Source organism: Rhamphochromis sp. 'chilingali', assembly GCF_963969265.1.
Source record: "Rhamphochromis sp. 'chilingali' genome assembly, chromosome: 4".
Lineage (NCBI taxonomy): Eukaryota > Metazoa > Chordata > Actinopteri > Cichliformes > Cichlidae > Rhamphochromis > Rhamphochromis sp. 'chilingali'.
In genome coordinates, this window is record NC_137948.1 from 15,504,783 (window position 1) to 15,520,872 (window position 16,090).

Genomic DNA, 16,090 nt, shown 5'->3' on the forward strand with positions numbered 1-16,090 from the left:
CAGTACTCTACCTGTATCAGTCTGTCTGCAAGAGCAGCACTCTCCTACAGCGCAACGAAGGAGAGGAACAAGAGGATGAAAATAAAGAGATGAAGAGAGTGAAAAGCAGTGGGTCACCAGGAAGGATAAAACAAGAAAAACCAGGATGAATTCCAAAAGGAGGGACGTAAGAAAAAGTTGAGATACCAAACACAGACATGTTTGTGAGGGAATAAAGAGGCAGCAGTGAGATCATTCAGAAAACAATTTCACAGAAGAGGAAAATATGAACAAAAGCAGCGTGCTGAAACAGCACAAAAGGCGGGCACACACACACACACACACACACACACACACACACACACACACACACACACACACACACACAGGAAAGAAAACCAATAACAATATATTCGTCAGTTGTAAATTTCAACCCCGAACCACACAGAATTTAACTAGAATCAAAATGTGAAGCGTGTTAGCTCAGCCTCATCCAATTTCTCTATTTCAGTGAAGTTCTCATGTTTATTAGCATTTAGATAAACTGAAGTCACATCTGCCTATCTCACCTTCTCCAAGGTTTCGATCCTCTGCTTCAGCAGCCTGTTTTCTGTGCGTAGCCTCTGAACACAGAGAGAAGGAAGACAAGTGGAAAATGTTTGCTTCACTTCACTTTTCAAATATTTTATTGCAGTACAAACAAACAAGATATAAGCACCTTAATTTCAATTTGCTCCTCCATTTCTTTGTTCTTGATGGTGGTGTATTCTTTCTCAAGTCTGAGGAGAAAGATACAACAGTAAGAAAACGTAATGTTACCTCAATCTTCCTTGTTTTTAACTATAATGTTTAAAAGCCAAAGATCTGAGGTGTACAGCGCAGAAAAACAACTTTCAGAAGTTACCTAAACAGCACAAACGCACAACAACAACCATGCACACGCTTAAGTGTAGAAACCTCAGCATTAGTAAGACACAAACAAAACTCTCACTGGTCTACATAAAGGCTCTCCAGCTTTAAGTCTGACTATTTGTTAGCCGACTAACGAGCGTTCTTACTTCTTCATCCTCTTGGGGTTGTATTTGACCTGGTAGGCCCTGAGGATCAGCTTGTCTGGGCAGCTGTCAAACTGGTGGGGGATCACCTTCTGGAAATGCTGGCAGACCCCAAGGGAGAAACGCACATGACAAAGATGGTCATTCATATTTAATGAAGATGCAGAGACTCGCTTTTTTTTTTTTAATGAGTAAAGAAAAAACAGCCACAGATTTACAAAAGGCCTTGAGGCAAGCCAGGAGCTCCTGCTTAAAAAAACAAAAACAAAAAAAGAAACTAAGATATTTTAATATACTTTGATTTAATGACATGACAGTCTCACTTGGCATGCGTAAAAATGTATATGCACTTCTAGGAACTGGAAGCATATACAGTATTCAAATTAATTCAAGTTTGCAGTGCAAGTCAAAAAACTGGGAAATGTACAGGTACAAACTTAATGTTTTTTCCGTAGGTTTTGTGAGGAAGATAAAGATAAGAAATGATCAAAGATAAGAAATTAAGATCCAGATCAAATTCACCTATCTAAAAGGTTTTTATTAGTGAGCAACAAAAAATTACACGTTTTCTACTGAATTGCTGTAAATCCAGATTGTGGACGCTGCCTGACGGACACAAAATTTAAACACAAACATAGTGTAAAATTCAGCAGCAAGTCAGTGTTCCATTTCATAGAAGACAATCAGATAAAATCATGTTGAATGGACGTAAACGAGAGCAGCTTATTTTTATCAAATTAGATCATAACTTTAGATTTGTAGCTCAGGAAGCTTGCGTGCAAAAAGGAAAGTGGGACGTTCAGCCTTTGACTCATGGCTCAATCTGTGCACAAAACAATTTCTGCAGAAGGCACCGCAAAGCTACAGCTGCGTACCTGTGACATGCCCTCCATGTCCAGCTGAATGAGGTCAGTCTGGTTGTACTGCAGGATTGCCAGGCCTACACGGAAGATAATCTCTAGGCCCTGCAGAGAGGTCAGATATTGTATAATATATATATATATATATATATATATATATATATATATATATATATATATATATATATATATATATATATATATATATATATATATATATATATATATATATATATATATATATATAACACAATTAGTAAGGTGGAACATATCCACAGTTATAACCGATCTTTTGATATTTTGTATGCTTTGTATATTTCTTACCTCATACATGAAAATATCAAAGATGCGTGTGGCGACAGGAAGAGGGAGAAAGGTGAGAAAAAGCGTGAGGAACCAGGATGAGGCATACATGGAAGTGTGGAAACTCTGGGACCGGAAATGGACATTCAGCTCTGGAAGCTGCTCCTGAAATCGCAAATGTTAACAAAAAACAAAAACAGGAAAGAAAGTTAACATCTCAAAAAACTAAAATAGACCCAAGAGAACATACCTGAAAAGGAAGTGATGTGCTGGAGATTAAAAAAACAAAAAAAGAAAAGAAAGATCTGCTGCCCCTTTGTGGAGAGCGTTCACACTGCAACATTTATCGTTTTTTAGATGCACGCTCCTGCTTCCTCTTTACCTGTAGCAGATATTCAAACTGGTAGATGCAGAGACCGAGCTCTGCCATGCTGGGCTTGAAGAGCTCCCTCAGGCGATACTCCTGCATCAGACGAACAAAAACACAAAAGGCCTCCTCCTCTGGCATCTGGGAGAAGGCGAGAAGATTGTTAGAAATCAAACTGTGCTGGACTCTGTATTATACACCATCTCAAAAAACAAATTAACTGCAGTTTAATTTTTCAAAGACCTGCTACATAAATAACTGTGGCTATAATAAAGACATTGTTTACAGATAAAATGTGCTGAGCCTTGAAGCAAAAATATTCTCTTATGGTTCAGTTTCCTGCAGCACACCGTTTGACAATTACCTGCATTAGAAGCAATCCAACAATGAATGCGCTGCCCTGGCAGTAGCCCACCTCTCGATCCACCAGAGAGTACGCCTGAAAAAAGGAAAAAAAGGATGCACACACACAACAGATTTCAGTTACTATGTTCTGTATGTTTAGAAAAATACATCTTTATTTGTGACAGGACAATCAGACCTAGCGACAGGACCAACAAGTCAACAGAGGTCCCTTCATTTCCTGAGCAGCTCAGCTACAAGGGAGCTCGACTGATTTGCAGACAGGAAACGAGCTTGTCTCCATGATAGTAAACATATTTCCACATTTTTGTGTGTCTCTGCAATTTGTTTTTCTCCCCAGGAACAAAAAAAATCACATTACGAAGGTAAAACCCAGTCTGATCAAAAAGACACAGCCAATCAAATCCTTCCATTTGCTGCAGAAAGATTAAAGGTTTAAAAATGGCTTTTAGTTTTGCATGTTAGGGTTTCATTAAAACTACACAGCACTTCCTGTCATTCTGAAATAAAGTTGGAATTAAAAAAAAAAAATTAATACAATAGCTAAATACAATAATTTCACACCACTGTTAAATCAACATATCCATATTAGTCGTTCTTATCCAGACATTTATTTGTAGATGTGTCATTTAAGAAAGCAAGTGAAGGAAATTCCAGAAAGTTGACTGTTCATCCATCTGTTGTGCTACAGTGACACTACAGAGTGATTGAAGACTGCGGCTCAACCAAAATCAGCGCTTAGTGCTTGTAACCATTTTTGGTTTGGTCTTATTTTTTCTCCAGTGTGACCAATACACATATTTCAAAGCTCACAGTGTAAATAAGTCCGTTTTTACAGATGATAAACCATGTTTCAAAAACACAAAAAAGCCCCTCCCCCTGATAAATTCAGACCTTGAGGTGATCAAACGCTGCAGTTCTCACCTTCATGACATTGAAGAGGACCTCCTGTCCGAGGCTGTCCTGGCCTTTGAAGAACTCGTGCTCAGGGTAGGTGCGGGCGATATCTCTGCGGATTAGCTTCTCACAGGGGGAGGACATCTTCAGCAGTTCAGAGTACTGGTTCTTCACCGGCATGTCTGTGGCGTTGCCCAGAAGCTGCCACACGATGGCCCGGAAATGATGAGGAATGCCCTTTCTGATCAACTCCTGGAAGACAGAGAGAGTGAAACGAGTTATATTAAAATAGAGTACAGGGCGGTCGTGGCTCAAAGAGTTGGCAGTTTGTCTTGTAACCGGAAGGTTGCCGGTTCGAGCCCCGGCTCGGACAGTCTCGGTTGTTGTGTCCTTGGGTAAGACACTTCACCTACTGCCTACTGCTGATTGCCAGAGGGGCCGAGCCACGATATGGCAGCCTCACTTCTGTCAGTCTGCCCCAGGGCAGCTGTGGCTACAACTGTAGCTTGCCTCCACCGGTGTGTGAGTGAATAGTGGAATTGTAAAGCGCTTTGAGGGCCCCAAAAAGCGCTATATAAATGCAATCCATTATTAATACCCAGCCTCTTTATATACTGAAAGATGTCATTTTACAGATATTAAAGCACGTCAGAAGAAAAGACATCAATGCAAACTCAATTATGAAACGCTAACAGATTTATATTTACAAGGACAATCTAGCATCGTTTTGTAATCACACTCAGTTGTAAATTATGATGGATTGCTATTTTCTATTTTCAGCATTTATAGCCTGCTTATAGATTTTTGTGTGAGCTCCCAGGTTCCCCTGACTCATTTTTATTGTGTCCTCTCTCATCCGTCTTGTCTTCCCTGGGGGTTTAGTCTTTTTGTGATGGAGGACACAGAGACACAAAGAGAGGGATGGGAGGCAGAGGGCAGATAGAGGGGATTATTGGTATTTTACTGTATTAAAAACAAACAAACAAAAAAGACAGCTTCATACCAATAGTGTTTTTGTTTGTGCTGAATTTGAGGGTAACACTGCGAGACATTTTTGAGCACACTTGCAGACAGCTAGAAAAAGGAGACCCACTGTGCCTTCACGAATAGAAATAAACCAGTCATAGTCTGTGAGCAAAGCTATAAATGACCAACCAGCCACTTAAAAAAAACAAAGCAAACTAGAATATGAGTCAGACATTAGGAAACAAATTGGAAAATCGACTTGTGAAATGTGACCCGCCAACTATAAAAATAAAATGAGGAGGCTCATAATTTCCTTACTGGTGTTCTTATTTTGAATCGCACTCAGTGACTCATTCTCAGTGAAAAAAACCACATGTGCCTTCCAAATACGTCATTCTCCACTTCAAGTGCCAGACTCTCCCTTCACCTTCAGGAGTTTGTCCTTCTTGCGTCTCCACTCCTCCCATTCGTTGACGATGCGGCCCCATAAGATCCACGTGTCTTCCTCCAGGTGCGACAGGTTTGAGGAGGCCGAGGAGCTGGAGACCAGCGAGGAGCCACTGTTGCGTCGCGAGCCACTCATTGACCGCATGGACTTGGAATCAGCCTCCAGCAACCTGCGTGAAGACACAGATTATGAGAACAGGAAGCTGAATTTATGACTGATCACACAGGAGAGCTTATTTATGTTACACACTGGAGAGTTAAGCTAAGATAAGCGAGAGCGAGAGGCAGAATGTGACATTGCAAAAAATGCTAAATTTAGAGAGGCACCAGCAGCTGCAAGGCATGTTCCCCTTGGTTTATTTATTCATTTATTTAGGTGGGAAGGGCGTTTAATGGTTATATGCTAAGCTAAAGCTAAAATGCTCCTGAACTATGAGTTTGAATTTGGAAGAACTCGAACTCAAATATAGGCTGGGGCGAGTGATTTCCTTTAAGTCCTTGTGGAGTCTGCTGTACAGCAGGGCAGCAAAATGCAGAGGTGATGTGATTAAGAAGGGCAGCTCTTTACTCCAAGGTTCAGTCCACTTTGACCTCAAATGTCGGTTTCTTTTAAGTCACTTTACACCTCCGTCCAGCACTCTGACCATTCTGCTGGGACTGGCTGTGAAGCTGAAAATGTGCTACTGTTGTTCTTCTTCTCAATGTGATTTCTTGGGATTTTAGCTTGATGGCAGTAAATACAGCCTAATGAAAACACTCCTTCTGCAGTGGTGGATTATTTAAGGTAACACATTTATAAATACAAATTCCAATGCAAAGGCTAGTGCTCCTGATTGTGTGGGATTAAACATTACCTAACACAGATTAAACCTCAACCTTGAATTAAAAAAACAACAACAATTATTTTCTCTGAAGCCAAGAAAATAAATGTTCAAATTTATCCCTGGAAAAATAGATCCTGAAACACAGAGCTTCCTGAAGTAACACACAACATAGAAATTGCAAAGTATCTTATTTTAATCCTTTTTGATTATAAAATTTTATTCTCTAAAGAAAGTTGGTCTTGAGTGAACCCCATGGTGGTTCATGTGACCCTCCCGCTATCGTGACTATTAACAGAGGCTACACAATTCAGCTGTATTAATCAGAAAACCAGAAAAGTTTTATATTTGCTATAAATCCTACTTTCCATCATGCCTGACTCCATTACACTTGGATGTCAAAAATGGTAATTTCAATGCGAATTTCTATCTAGATGTACCTTTGTGTGTTTCCTTTCTGTTCCATATGTGAACTTTAACAATCCTAGAAAGAAGCCGTAACACCATGAAGGCTCCTTGCTGCAGGGAACCTCTCATCATAATTGAGTTCCACGAACACAAACTTGACAACACAATCTTTGATATCGCACATCATTCTCGTAATTGTTTAGCATTTATTGAAATACCTTGGTTCTATTTGTGGTACACAGTTTAACCTTAGTATGCCGTGGAGTCCGTTTAGCTGCTGACGTCCTGGAATGCCCAGGAATCCAGGACTATTTCCTTGGACTCTTGACTTTAGTTCTAATTAATTTATGTTATTATAAAGTAACCAATAGTTACTATAACTATAACTCTTGGGTTTGTTTCCTTCTAATGAATTCATTTGTTAGAGTGTATGTTCTTCTTGTGTCTCTCATTTGATCGGATGAGGCAGTATTTTTATCTCTCCTTTGTCGGGTCAGTCTTTGGTTTGTTTAAGCTGATTTTGGGTCTGTTCTGTTTGAGCAGTTAGTTGTAATATTAACACGGGCAGTGTTGGGGAGTAATGGAATACGTATATAAAATACAAAATATGAGTAACTGTATTCCATTACAGTTACCATTTTAAAGGGTGGTATTCCAAATACGGTTACTTTGTTAATTAAAAAAAAAAAAAAAAGAAAAAAAAAAAAAAGGGATTACACAGGAGTCTTTTCCTGTTTCATATGTTAGGCTGTCCCCTCTGTATTTTTGGTAATTCCACGCTGGTGGAAACCCAAACAAAACACGCATTAAGAGCCTCTAATGCCTGTGTTTCAATGTCGCGGCCCTTGTCACCTCTACTTGCGGCCCGCATAATGATGTGACAAAATATTTGTAAAAATTATTGTTCAAAAAATTATTTAATATGAAGGCAATAGGCAGAGTGTTACAGGCATAGCCCTAAAGAATGCAGCCTCATGGGCAGTGTAGCCCAGTTGTAAGTAAGCTATTAAGACTCGACTGTACACTGTGTTCGTGTTTTTCTCCGAAACAATAAGTTCTGTTGGAGCAGCCTTTCAACGCCTCTCTCTGCCTCTCGCTAGCAAAGTTGACCCAGGCAAGAAAGTAAAACTAGTTTTCGGTTACCAGCCCGACACGCAACCCGACGTATTAGCCAGAGGTCCCTTTACTATGGGACCTGTTTTATATACGTGCTGAATAGTTTGTGATCGCCGCAAAAAGTGCAGCCTTACCTAATGTCCACCCTACTGTTACTCATTTTATATTAAGATTTAAAAATCTAGTTGGTATTGGTATGGCGAGTAGCCTTCAGTAATAGTAATAAATCACACAGCAATAGTACAGTCATGTAGTTGTAAAAAGCATGATAATATATTATTAAGTAATCCAAAGTATTCAGAATGTTACTCTCATTGAGTAATGTAACGGAATACGTTACAAAATACATTTTGGGGCATGTATTCTGTAATCTGTAGTGGAATACATTTTAGTAACCTTCCCAACACTGAACAGGGGATTATATAACACAACTTGAGTTTAGCTATTTATTTGATCTCTTTCAAGGATTCATAAAAATATTTTAACTTTTGTAAAAATTTGTTGGGTTTTCTTGGCAATTTTAGATAAAATAAAATCTACTTTTTCTGTAACTGCTCTGTGACTTCATGCCTAACCAGCTCGTTCCTTCACAGTATCTACAGTTGTGGTAAGAAGTTTACATACACTCACAGGCATGAACATAATAGTAATTTTCCAATTTTTCAATTACCAAGACATTCATTCAGAGTTTCAGGTGAGATGAGGCAGATATTGACAATGTAATAGTGAGTAAATCTGCAGAGGAAAAAAAAATGCTTATTTTGGGCCAAAGTTGCCAATCTTTTTAAGTGTTTTTTATTAGATTTGCCTGGTGACTCTAACAGCAGTTCATCCTCACTGTTGTCCTTGTGCTCAGTGGTGTGTGCCAAATGTGAAGTCATAACTGCTGGCATGCAATACGCTTTAGTGTCTTTTCAGCTTCATCTCCCTGTGAACAGGCGAATCTCTTCAGGCATCTCCGTGTTAAATCAAGGCAGAAGCAGATTTTTTGGGGAAGATTTTCTGCAAAAAGAGACTACTGCATTCTGATAACAATGCTGTGCTGCTATAACACTTTGCACATGCCTCAATCAGTGCATCAAACATAAACAGGGTTCTTAAACATGCAGTTTTCATTTTCTTGTGAAAACTGCAATTAAACTTGCAGCTCTCACGCAGTTGTTGTTGTTTTTTTTTTAGTCTGATATGGTGCTACAAGGTTTGTTACAAAGACTTTGATTTGACTGGCTTCCTATACAAGAAAAAAAAAGTCAAATAGTTAATAAATCCTGGGCCACATTGAAGCTAAAAAACTGCTGTGTTTTCAGTTTAAAAGCTTAACACAACAATGACAACTACTGATCTTACCTGTTCTGCTCCTCCAGTTTGGCTAGCAGCTCTAATTCATCAGGACTCAAGTTCTCGGAGTCTGCTGGGGAGGCTGCAGGTGCTGACAGCACTGCATCGTGGGAAGAGGAGTCTGGGCTGAGCACAGGGCTGCCATTCGATGAGGGATCTGGATCCATGCCAGGTGGGGAGGAAGGGCACTCCAGCTGAGGGGGAGCCCCACCAGAGCCCTCTCTTTCCGGGCTGCCGCTGGGGATAGACATGACGCTGAGGTTGGCGTGAGGTGGGTAAAGCAGTGCTGGTGTGCTCAAAAAAAACGTCTCCCAGTCTCACTGTATGTCTCCCTCCTTAGTGAGCCTGGCTGTTGCCTGATTGGCCACCAGGCAAGCCTATATGATCAGAGGTCCTCAAACCTGCCAAGAATTAAAAGAAATGTATGTGAGCAAAGGCTAAATAAATAAAAACCAAACATAGTTTAGTTCATGTCATTATTATTAACTTGATAAGTTAATACACAGGTGCCATACTATATTGCCTGATAATACCAGTATAATGATGCGATATGAAAGTATCATATCATGATATCAAACGATATCAAGCGTTTATGCTCCTTAGTGCACACAATGACAAAAATAAACCAGGCATTACTAACAAGGAGAGCTAAGTGTGACTCTCTGATGACAATTTAGTAAAAAAGGAGCAGGGAGTTACTACAACAACCTCCAAGAAAGCTCAACGTTTTACAAAATATGCAACAAAACTGTTCCTGCTAAAGGTGGAAACAACAAACTTGTTTCATCACTTGAGGCAAAAAACACACCATCAAAAACATCTAGTCTATGAAGGCGGACATGCTAGCTATATGCTAGCTGGTCATGTGTGGGCTTTAAGCAGCTTTTAACAAGCTCAACTCAAGATTAAACACTCCAGGTACAACATATTTTTCAACTTTCACACTATTGTGCCGACTCCTCAGGAGTTACATGATTAAGTTACTTTTCTGTTAAAGTATTTAGCAGTTATGCAAATTTGATTTAAAGTTTACAAAGAAAATAGTACGAAGGCTAATTTTGTTCTTAATTTAATGTGTCACTGCTATTGCACTGTACTGCTGCTGCTGGTGCCTTGTAGCAACAGATTCTCCCTTTGAATCAGGTACTCTGTCAACATGGCATTAACTCACTGGAAAAGAAGGATGGAAACTGTCCTTTATTTTTATTCACACTAATAAATAGCACTAAATACCACTGCCTGTAAGCTGGAAGCACCAAAAAGTGCTTCCAATAATGTTTTCTCCCATTACTGTCAGAAATATTATCAGAATTTCCTTGAAATATAGTGATATAATTTGGAGGCTATGTCACCCACACCTAATAATCCATTTCTATCTATTCTAAAGCTACAGGTAAAAATACTGTGGTTACATTGAAAAGAGTTAACACAACATTAAACAAAGCTTTGATCCTCTTCAGTCAGTTTCATTTAGTAAAACAGAAAACTGTTTGCGGGCCAGATGGCAACCTATTACTGGGTTGATTTGGCCCCTGGGGTGTAAATTTCATGTCATTGCTCTATGAAGGATAAAGAAGGTGAAGCTGAAAGTCTGATGTAGAACAATGAGTTATAGTAATAATCAAGTTTCTGAGTCAGAAATCAATAAGTATGAAGCTAATTTTCTCTTTATCACAGATTTGAGTGCTCTAATGTGGTTTACACAGACATAATCACAACTTTTTTTTCCTCCATCAGAGGGAAGAATTGACCTGTCAGCATATAAAAAGAAAAAAAAAAAATCACAATAAAAAGTTACTGCAAATTACTTGTTACACTGTTATTCGGTTAAGATCACACTGCACAGCTTTCAGAAGGACTAAGACATGGTCACACATTCATCTACATTCAGAAACAGTGCCACAAAATGACTGCAAGCAGCTGAGGAATTTATTAAAACCAGACTATTAAACAAATCAAATGAATTACAGAGTAAATTCAGAGAGATAAACTCAGATTTCACACAGTTTATGAGCAGCTGACACCGCTGGTTTGGAACAGAAGGCTGAGGGCCAGAGGCGGAGCCAGACATTTGAAACACCCAGGGCTTAGAACCTAAAGGGTAGTATGCATGTGGGATTTTTTTTTTTTTTTTGGGGGGGGGGGGGGGGGGAGTTTAGAAATGACTGAAAGATTAATAGGCTCTGTTTTGAGTTTTGTTCAAAAAAGAATGACTTCATATAGGGAAAAATATATATCACATGGCGATCGTGGCTCAAGAGTTGGGAGTTCGCCTTGTAATCGGAAGGTTGCCGGTTCGAGCCCCGGCTTGGACAGTCTCGGTCGTTGTGTCCTTGGGCAAGACACCTCACCCGTTGCCTACTGGTGGTGGTCAGAGGGCCCGGTGGCGCCAGTGTCCGGCAGCCTCGCCTCTGTCAGTGCGCCCCAGGGTGGCTGTGGCTACAATGTAGCTTGCCATCACCAGTGTGTGAATGTGTGCGTGAATGGGTGGATGACTGGATATGTAAAGCGCTTTGGGGTCCTTAGGGACTAGTAAAGTGCTATATAAATACAGGCCATTTACCATTTACATGTGCAGGACACCTTAAACTAGTTTTTTAATTAAGCAGCAAGGCAGAACAAAATCGGGGCTGTATCAAGACATGAGGACTAAACCCCAATTCAACCAGACCCAAAACTGATCCAGAATTAAAACAGGACTACAACAGTTCAAAATCAGGACTACTTAGGATTTAACCAAGACAGAACCAGAATCAGAACTAGATGATAGTAGCACTAAAAATCATCATAGACCTCCACTACACTTATTTTTTAATTCTACCAAAGTCCACTATTTAGATTGAGAAAAGTTTATATAATTATTTAGCCTTGTTGTGCAAACAAGCTGCAAAACTTAATAAATATAGAATTTGAAAAATAGTAAACCTAAAAAGAAACACTAGGTACGAGATACATGAGGACCTATGATACGGTGATACTTTTGTTAAACAACCATTTGACTAACATGTGTGTCTCACCTGCTCTTGTTCCATCTGTCCTCATTCTCCTCTCTCTTCCTCTCTCTTCCTCTTTGTGCTGACAATCATCAAATATACAGTTGAAACCAGATATTTACATACTCTTCAGATAAAAACACAAACACTTTTTTAATTGTAACATCAAATCAGACTAAATGTTTATTTTTTTAGATTGATAAATATAAAAAACATATTTGTTAACTTTAAGAGTAAAAAGAGAACCTATCTGTGTTTCTTAATTGTAAATGGCACCAAATTGTATTCAAAATTGAGCCACACTTATGGAGCTCCACAATTCTTTTCCTGGTGTTTTGGTTGACATCTCTTGATTTTCCCATGTCACAGAAACAGGCTCTGTGTTTTGCCTTATATGCATCCACAGCTGTGCCACCAATTTACTCACATGGACTCTACTAACCTATCAGAAGCTTCTTCAGCTCAGAATGGAATCGTCTGCAGTTTTCTTATTAATTAACAATAAACTTAGTGTACATGTACTCCTAAATTTGATGAAAGTGATAACAAATAGACCGCTCTGTCTCTCTTTATTCTGACATTTAACTAATTCAAAAGACATTTCAATATTTATCTAAAACAAAAGTTTACTCTAAATTAATGTTGTACAGTAAAAATGTTTTATGTTTTCTCCCTAAAGTGTATGTAAATATCTGGTTACAAATGTGAATATCCTGCTGTGTACTGAAATCCCTCTTGTTTTGCATAGAAATATACTGAACAACATACAAAGCATAATATATAAAATAACATTTACCTGAGTTTTTTCTTTGAAAGAGCCCTCTAATGTCCAGTCTTATATTTCAGTGCATTACTGAAACCGATTTAGTCGGGGAGGGTAAGAACTGAAAATATGAAATAAACACACGTAAGCTAAGACTCTCTAAAAAAAAATAGCATTTCTTCGGCTTTTCATTTCGCCATTTGTTGATTCACTTGAAGAGCAAGTAACGTAATATTGGTCAAGTGATCAGTTTGATATCAATCTTTCGTGATTCACCGTCATATTTACATTATTTGTACGGTACGAATGATTTGCTTTGGTACCTGGTCAAACTTAAGCTCTCCTTAGTATGGCTGGCTCTGACAAAACAACCCGGGCTTAAGCCCAGTAAGCCACCCCCACGCTCCGCCCCTGCTGAGGGCAGTTTTTAATTGAATTCTTCATAAGATAAACCGAGGTGTGATTTCCCAGGAGGAAAAAAAAGGCTTCATCATTCAGCAGATTGTTGATGCAATCATGCTTTTTGAGCTGTAGTTGAATTTCTTTAATAAAGGATTAAAAAAAAGAAGAAAAAGAAGCTACATGTGCATTTGTGTGCTTGATACTTTCAGCGATAAGGACCTTACAAAGCACAAGCTTGGCATAAACGTAATATTTTACTAGCTAATGTTAGCCTGGGTAATTAAAAAAAAAAAAAATCAATACAGCAATCGATACAGCAATCGAATGATATAACATATGGCGATGCTGTGTTGAAACAAAGACACCAGATATCGATACAATATCATGGTTTCAAATAAAAAGTAACTTGTCAGCAGTAGAATAATAAAACCAATTACTTTTTCACTTCACCAGATGGTGCCATTGAGCTTAATGATTTTTCTAGCGAAGTAACGTCAGTCGCACAGTAGGAAGTTGGTAAACCCAAGGTGGAAGCAGGGATCAGGCAAAGTAAAAAATAAAAAAATCTGAAAAGTATCATCCACATTTGAATTAGATGCATGGACATATTTATTTTTTTAAACATGAAGCATATGGATGTGACATGTGGGATTTGTAAGGAATATTATATGAAAGTAAAGTACTTGGGGAGTAGTGCAAACATACTGTAAGATCTCATCTCACATACAGAGGATGTTAGCCAAGTATGGCAAAGCTAACGTTCATTCAACTGAACCGAAAAAAACTAAACTAAACTAAAACTCAACACACTTAGCTCAACAAAGCTTCCAATTTGGGATAAGCTAAAAAAGTAACACAATCTCATCACCTACGTTATGTGCAGACCTACTCGATACAAGGCTATGTAAAACTAAGACTTTTGTTTACTTGTTCAAAACAAGTAACAAAAGCGACTGCTGAATGCCATTTTAAGCTCAAAATACCTTTAACAGTACAATAGTCGACACCTTTTCAATTAAGCTAGATGACTGTAATACAAACTGTTTAGCAGGCCAGGTGAATGTAACATTTATGACAGCTTGTAATAGCAGTGTTGGTCAGTGTGCCTGCTTTACAGTCCTATTTTGAAGCAATAAATCAAAATGCTTTTTATCACAGTAACAATGATTCCCACTTCTCTTAGACAGCACATTTTGACCTTGGATTTCCCACATTTTCATCCTAATATGTCTGAAGATATCTGGCTATGGAAGGCCAGTGTAAAAATCTTTACCCATATCAAAGAAAACAAGCAAAGCAAATACTCACTCAACACATATACAAATACAAACTATTCTATGTGTGTAAAAATCCCACTTTCACTCAAATGCTACACATTTGTAGAGCACGTGTGTGGTAGAATTATATTTATTTTTGCATGACTTTAAGATTACATTTTAGTTGCCGTTTTGTTTGACTATCTGACAACCCAAATTCTCTGTAAATTTTTTAGAATCAGGACATGAGTACTTGTAGCTTTTTCCTGTGATTAAGTTTCTTTTCACAGAGAAAACTCCAAAACAAAATGAGTCACTACAAACCAGGTGTGTCCATTTACTGGCCAAATGTGTCTCAGAAAAAGCAACAAAAATAAATGCATGAAAAGGTGCTGTGTTCTGGACAATTTTGGACTAGTGAGCCCTTGGTTCATTTTAGGGCTGGTTACTACATTCCGCATGTTCTTGGTACTCTATCACATCTGAGATACATACTGGCTATGAGAAGGTGTTTGCATAAACTTGCAGCGTGCCACTGGGTTCAGTGCCTGGAGTTTGTTTGGACCTGGACTGACACCACTGTCTCCAAATGTTCTCGCTGCAATTGTTTTGGTCTGCGCCCAAATTTGATTACTTTGTTTGCATCTGCACAAATGAACCGTACCAAGTGGGGAAATGAACCTCCATTTAAAAAGCACCAAAAAACTAATTAGTCTGGGTTAGGAGAAGATGACGCTCATTCACAACATTAACTCTGCTGCACTTTGCATTTTGATAGGATGTCAGATGAGTTTTGTCCTTACAACAAGCTAAACCAAAAACAACAACAAAAAAACCCAAAAGGTATGCATCTCACAGTTTGCAGGTCTTTAAGCTGAAAATAAACTGTTTTGCATTGTGGACTAACAGAGACATTACATATTGTGGTGTGGGACTGGGCTGCAGAAATGAAGGGACTGACACAGTGTGTCTGTGCAGAACATTAGCAGTAGTGCTGCTTTGTAAAGTGGCTAAAAATGGTTACAGTTGACTCCTCTGGATCTCCCAAGCTTGCTTTATAGATGTGTGTGTCACACACACACACACACACACACACACACACACACACACACACACACACACACACACACACACACACACACACACACACACACACACACACACACACAAACTGCTGGTCAGCTAATAATCTGTATAATCCGTCTATTCATAGTCAGTTTAATCCCAACGAACAACAGCGGTGTAGTGAATTCATTAAAACTATCATATCTAACTGACTCAGATCAAACTGTCTTCACATCAAAAAACTCCAAAACAGCGCAATAAAGAAATTCAGCTCTGTCACAGGGCATTAAAATTAAAGAGAAACATTCATTGGCCTGAAAAACATGAAGCACATGAAGCTGACATACACAGCAAGGAAAGCAGAAATACAGCCTGCAGGAGGGGAGAGGAAAGCAGAGGAGCATAACTGTCTGAACAGTGCATGGGGAGAAACAAGGCCCACATTCATGCATCTTAACCAGCCCAATCAAAAGAGCCATTAACAAGCCTATGAAACCAATCACATTTGTAAAAGGGCTTCTTCAAAAAAAACAAAAAAACCCAATCTGAAATACAATCACTTTGATTTAACAGGATTTGCTGTAACAATCAAAAGATGATGTCAATCTGCCTTTTCTTCTGAAACTCATTTGACAGACTGGTGTAGCACCTGATGAAACTGCCTTGTCAATTAAGCCTCAACCCCAGCAGC

General features: G+C 38.8%; 1 protein-coding gene across 4 annotated transcripts in view; it reads right to left on the reverse strand.

Annotated features, from left to right (window-relative positions):
- Positions 1-16,090, reverse strand: part of evi5l (ecotropic viral integration site 5 like) — a 43,419-nt gene that overhangs the window by 17,619 nt on the left and 9,710 nt on the right. The window contains exons 2-14 of one of the 4 annotated variants that reach the window (XM_080881128.1): positions 12,710-12,797; positions 11,938-11,995; positions 8,930-9,321; positions 5,218-5,407; positions 3,852-4,076; positions 2,929-3,003; positions 2,580-2,705; positions 2,219-2,362; positions 1,910-1,999; positions 1,038-1,135; positions 698-758; positions 549-602; positions 12-44 (exon numbers count right to left, since the gene is read on the reverse strand). In XM_080881128.1, coding sequence (XP_080737254.1) covers positions 12-44; positions 549-602; positions 698-758; positions 1,038-1,135; positions 1,910-1,999; positions 2,219-2,362; positions 2,580-2,705; positions 2,929-3,003; positions 3,852-4,076; positions 5,218-5,407; positions 8,930-9,171 — 1,338 coding nt within the window. In that variant the 5' untranslated portion in view covers positions 9,172-9,321; positions 11,938-11,995; positions 12,710-12,797. The remainder of the gene's footprint in view (positions 1-11; positions 45-548; positions 603-697; positions 759-1,037; positions 1,136-1,909; positions 2,000-2,218; positions 2,363-2,579; positions 2,706-2,928; positions 3,004-3,851; positions 4,077-5,217; positions 5,408-8,929; positions 9,322-11,937; positions 11,996-12,709; positions 12,798-16,090) is intronic. The other 3 variants (XM_080881129.1, XM_080881127.1, XM_080881130.1) reach the window with 3 other exon arrangements.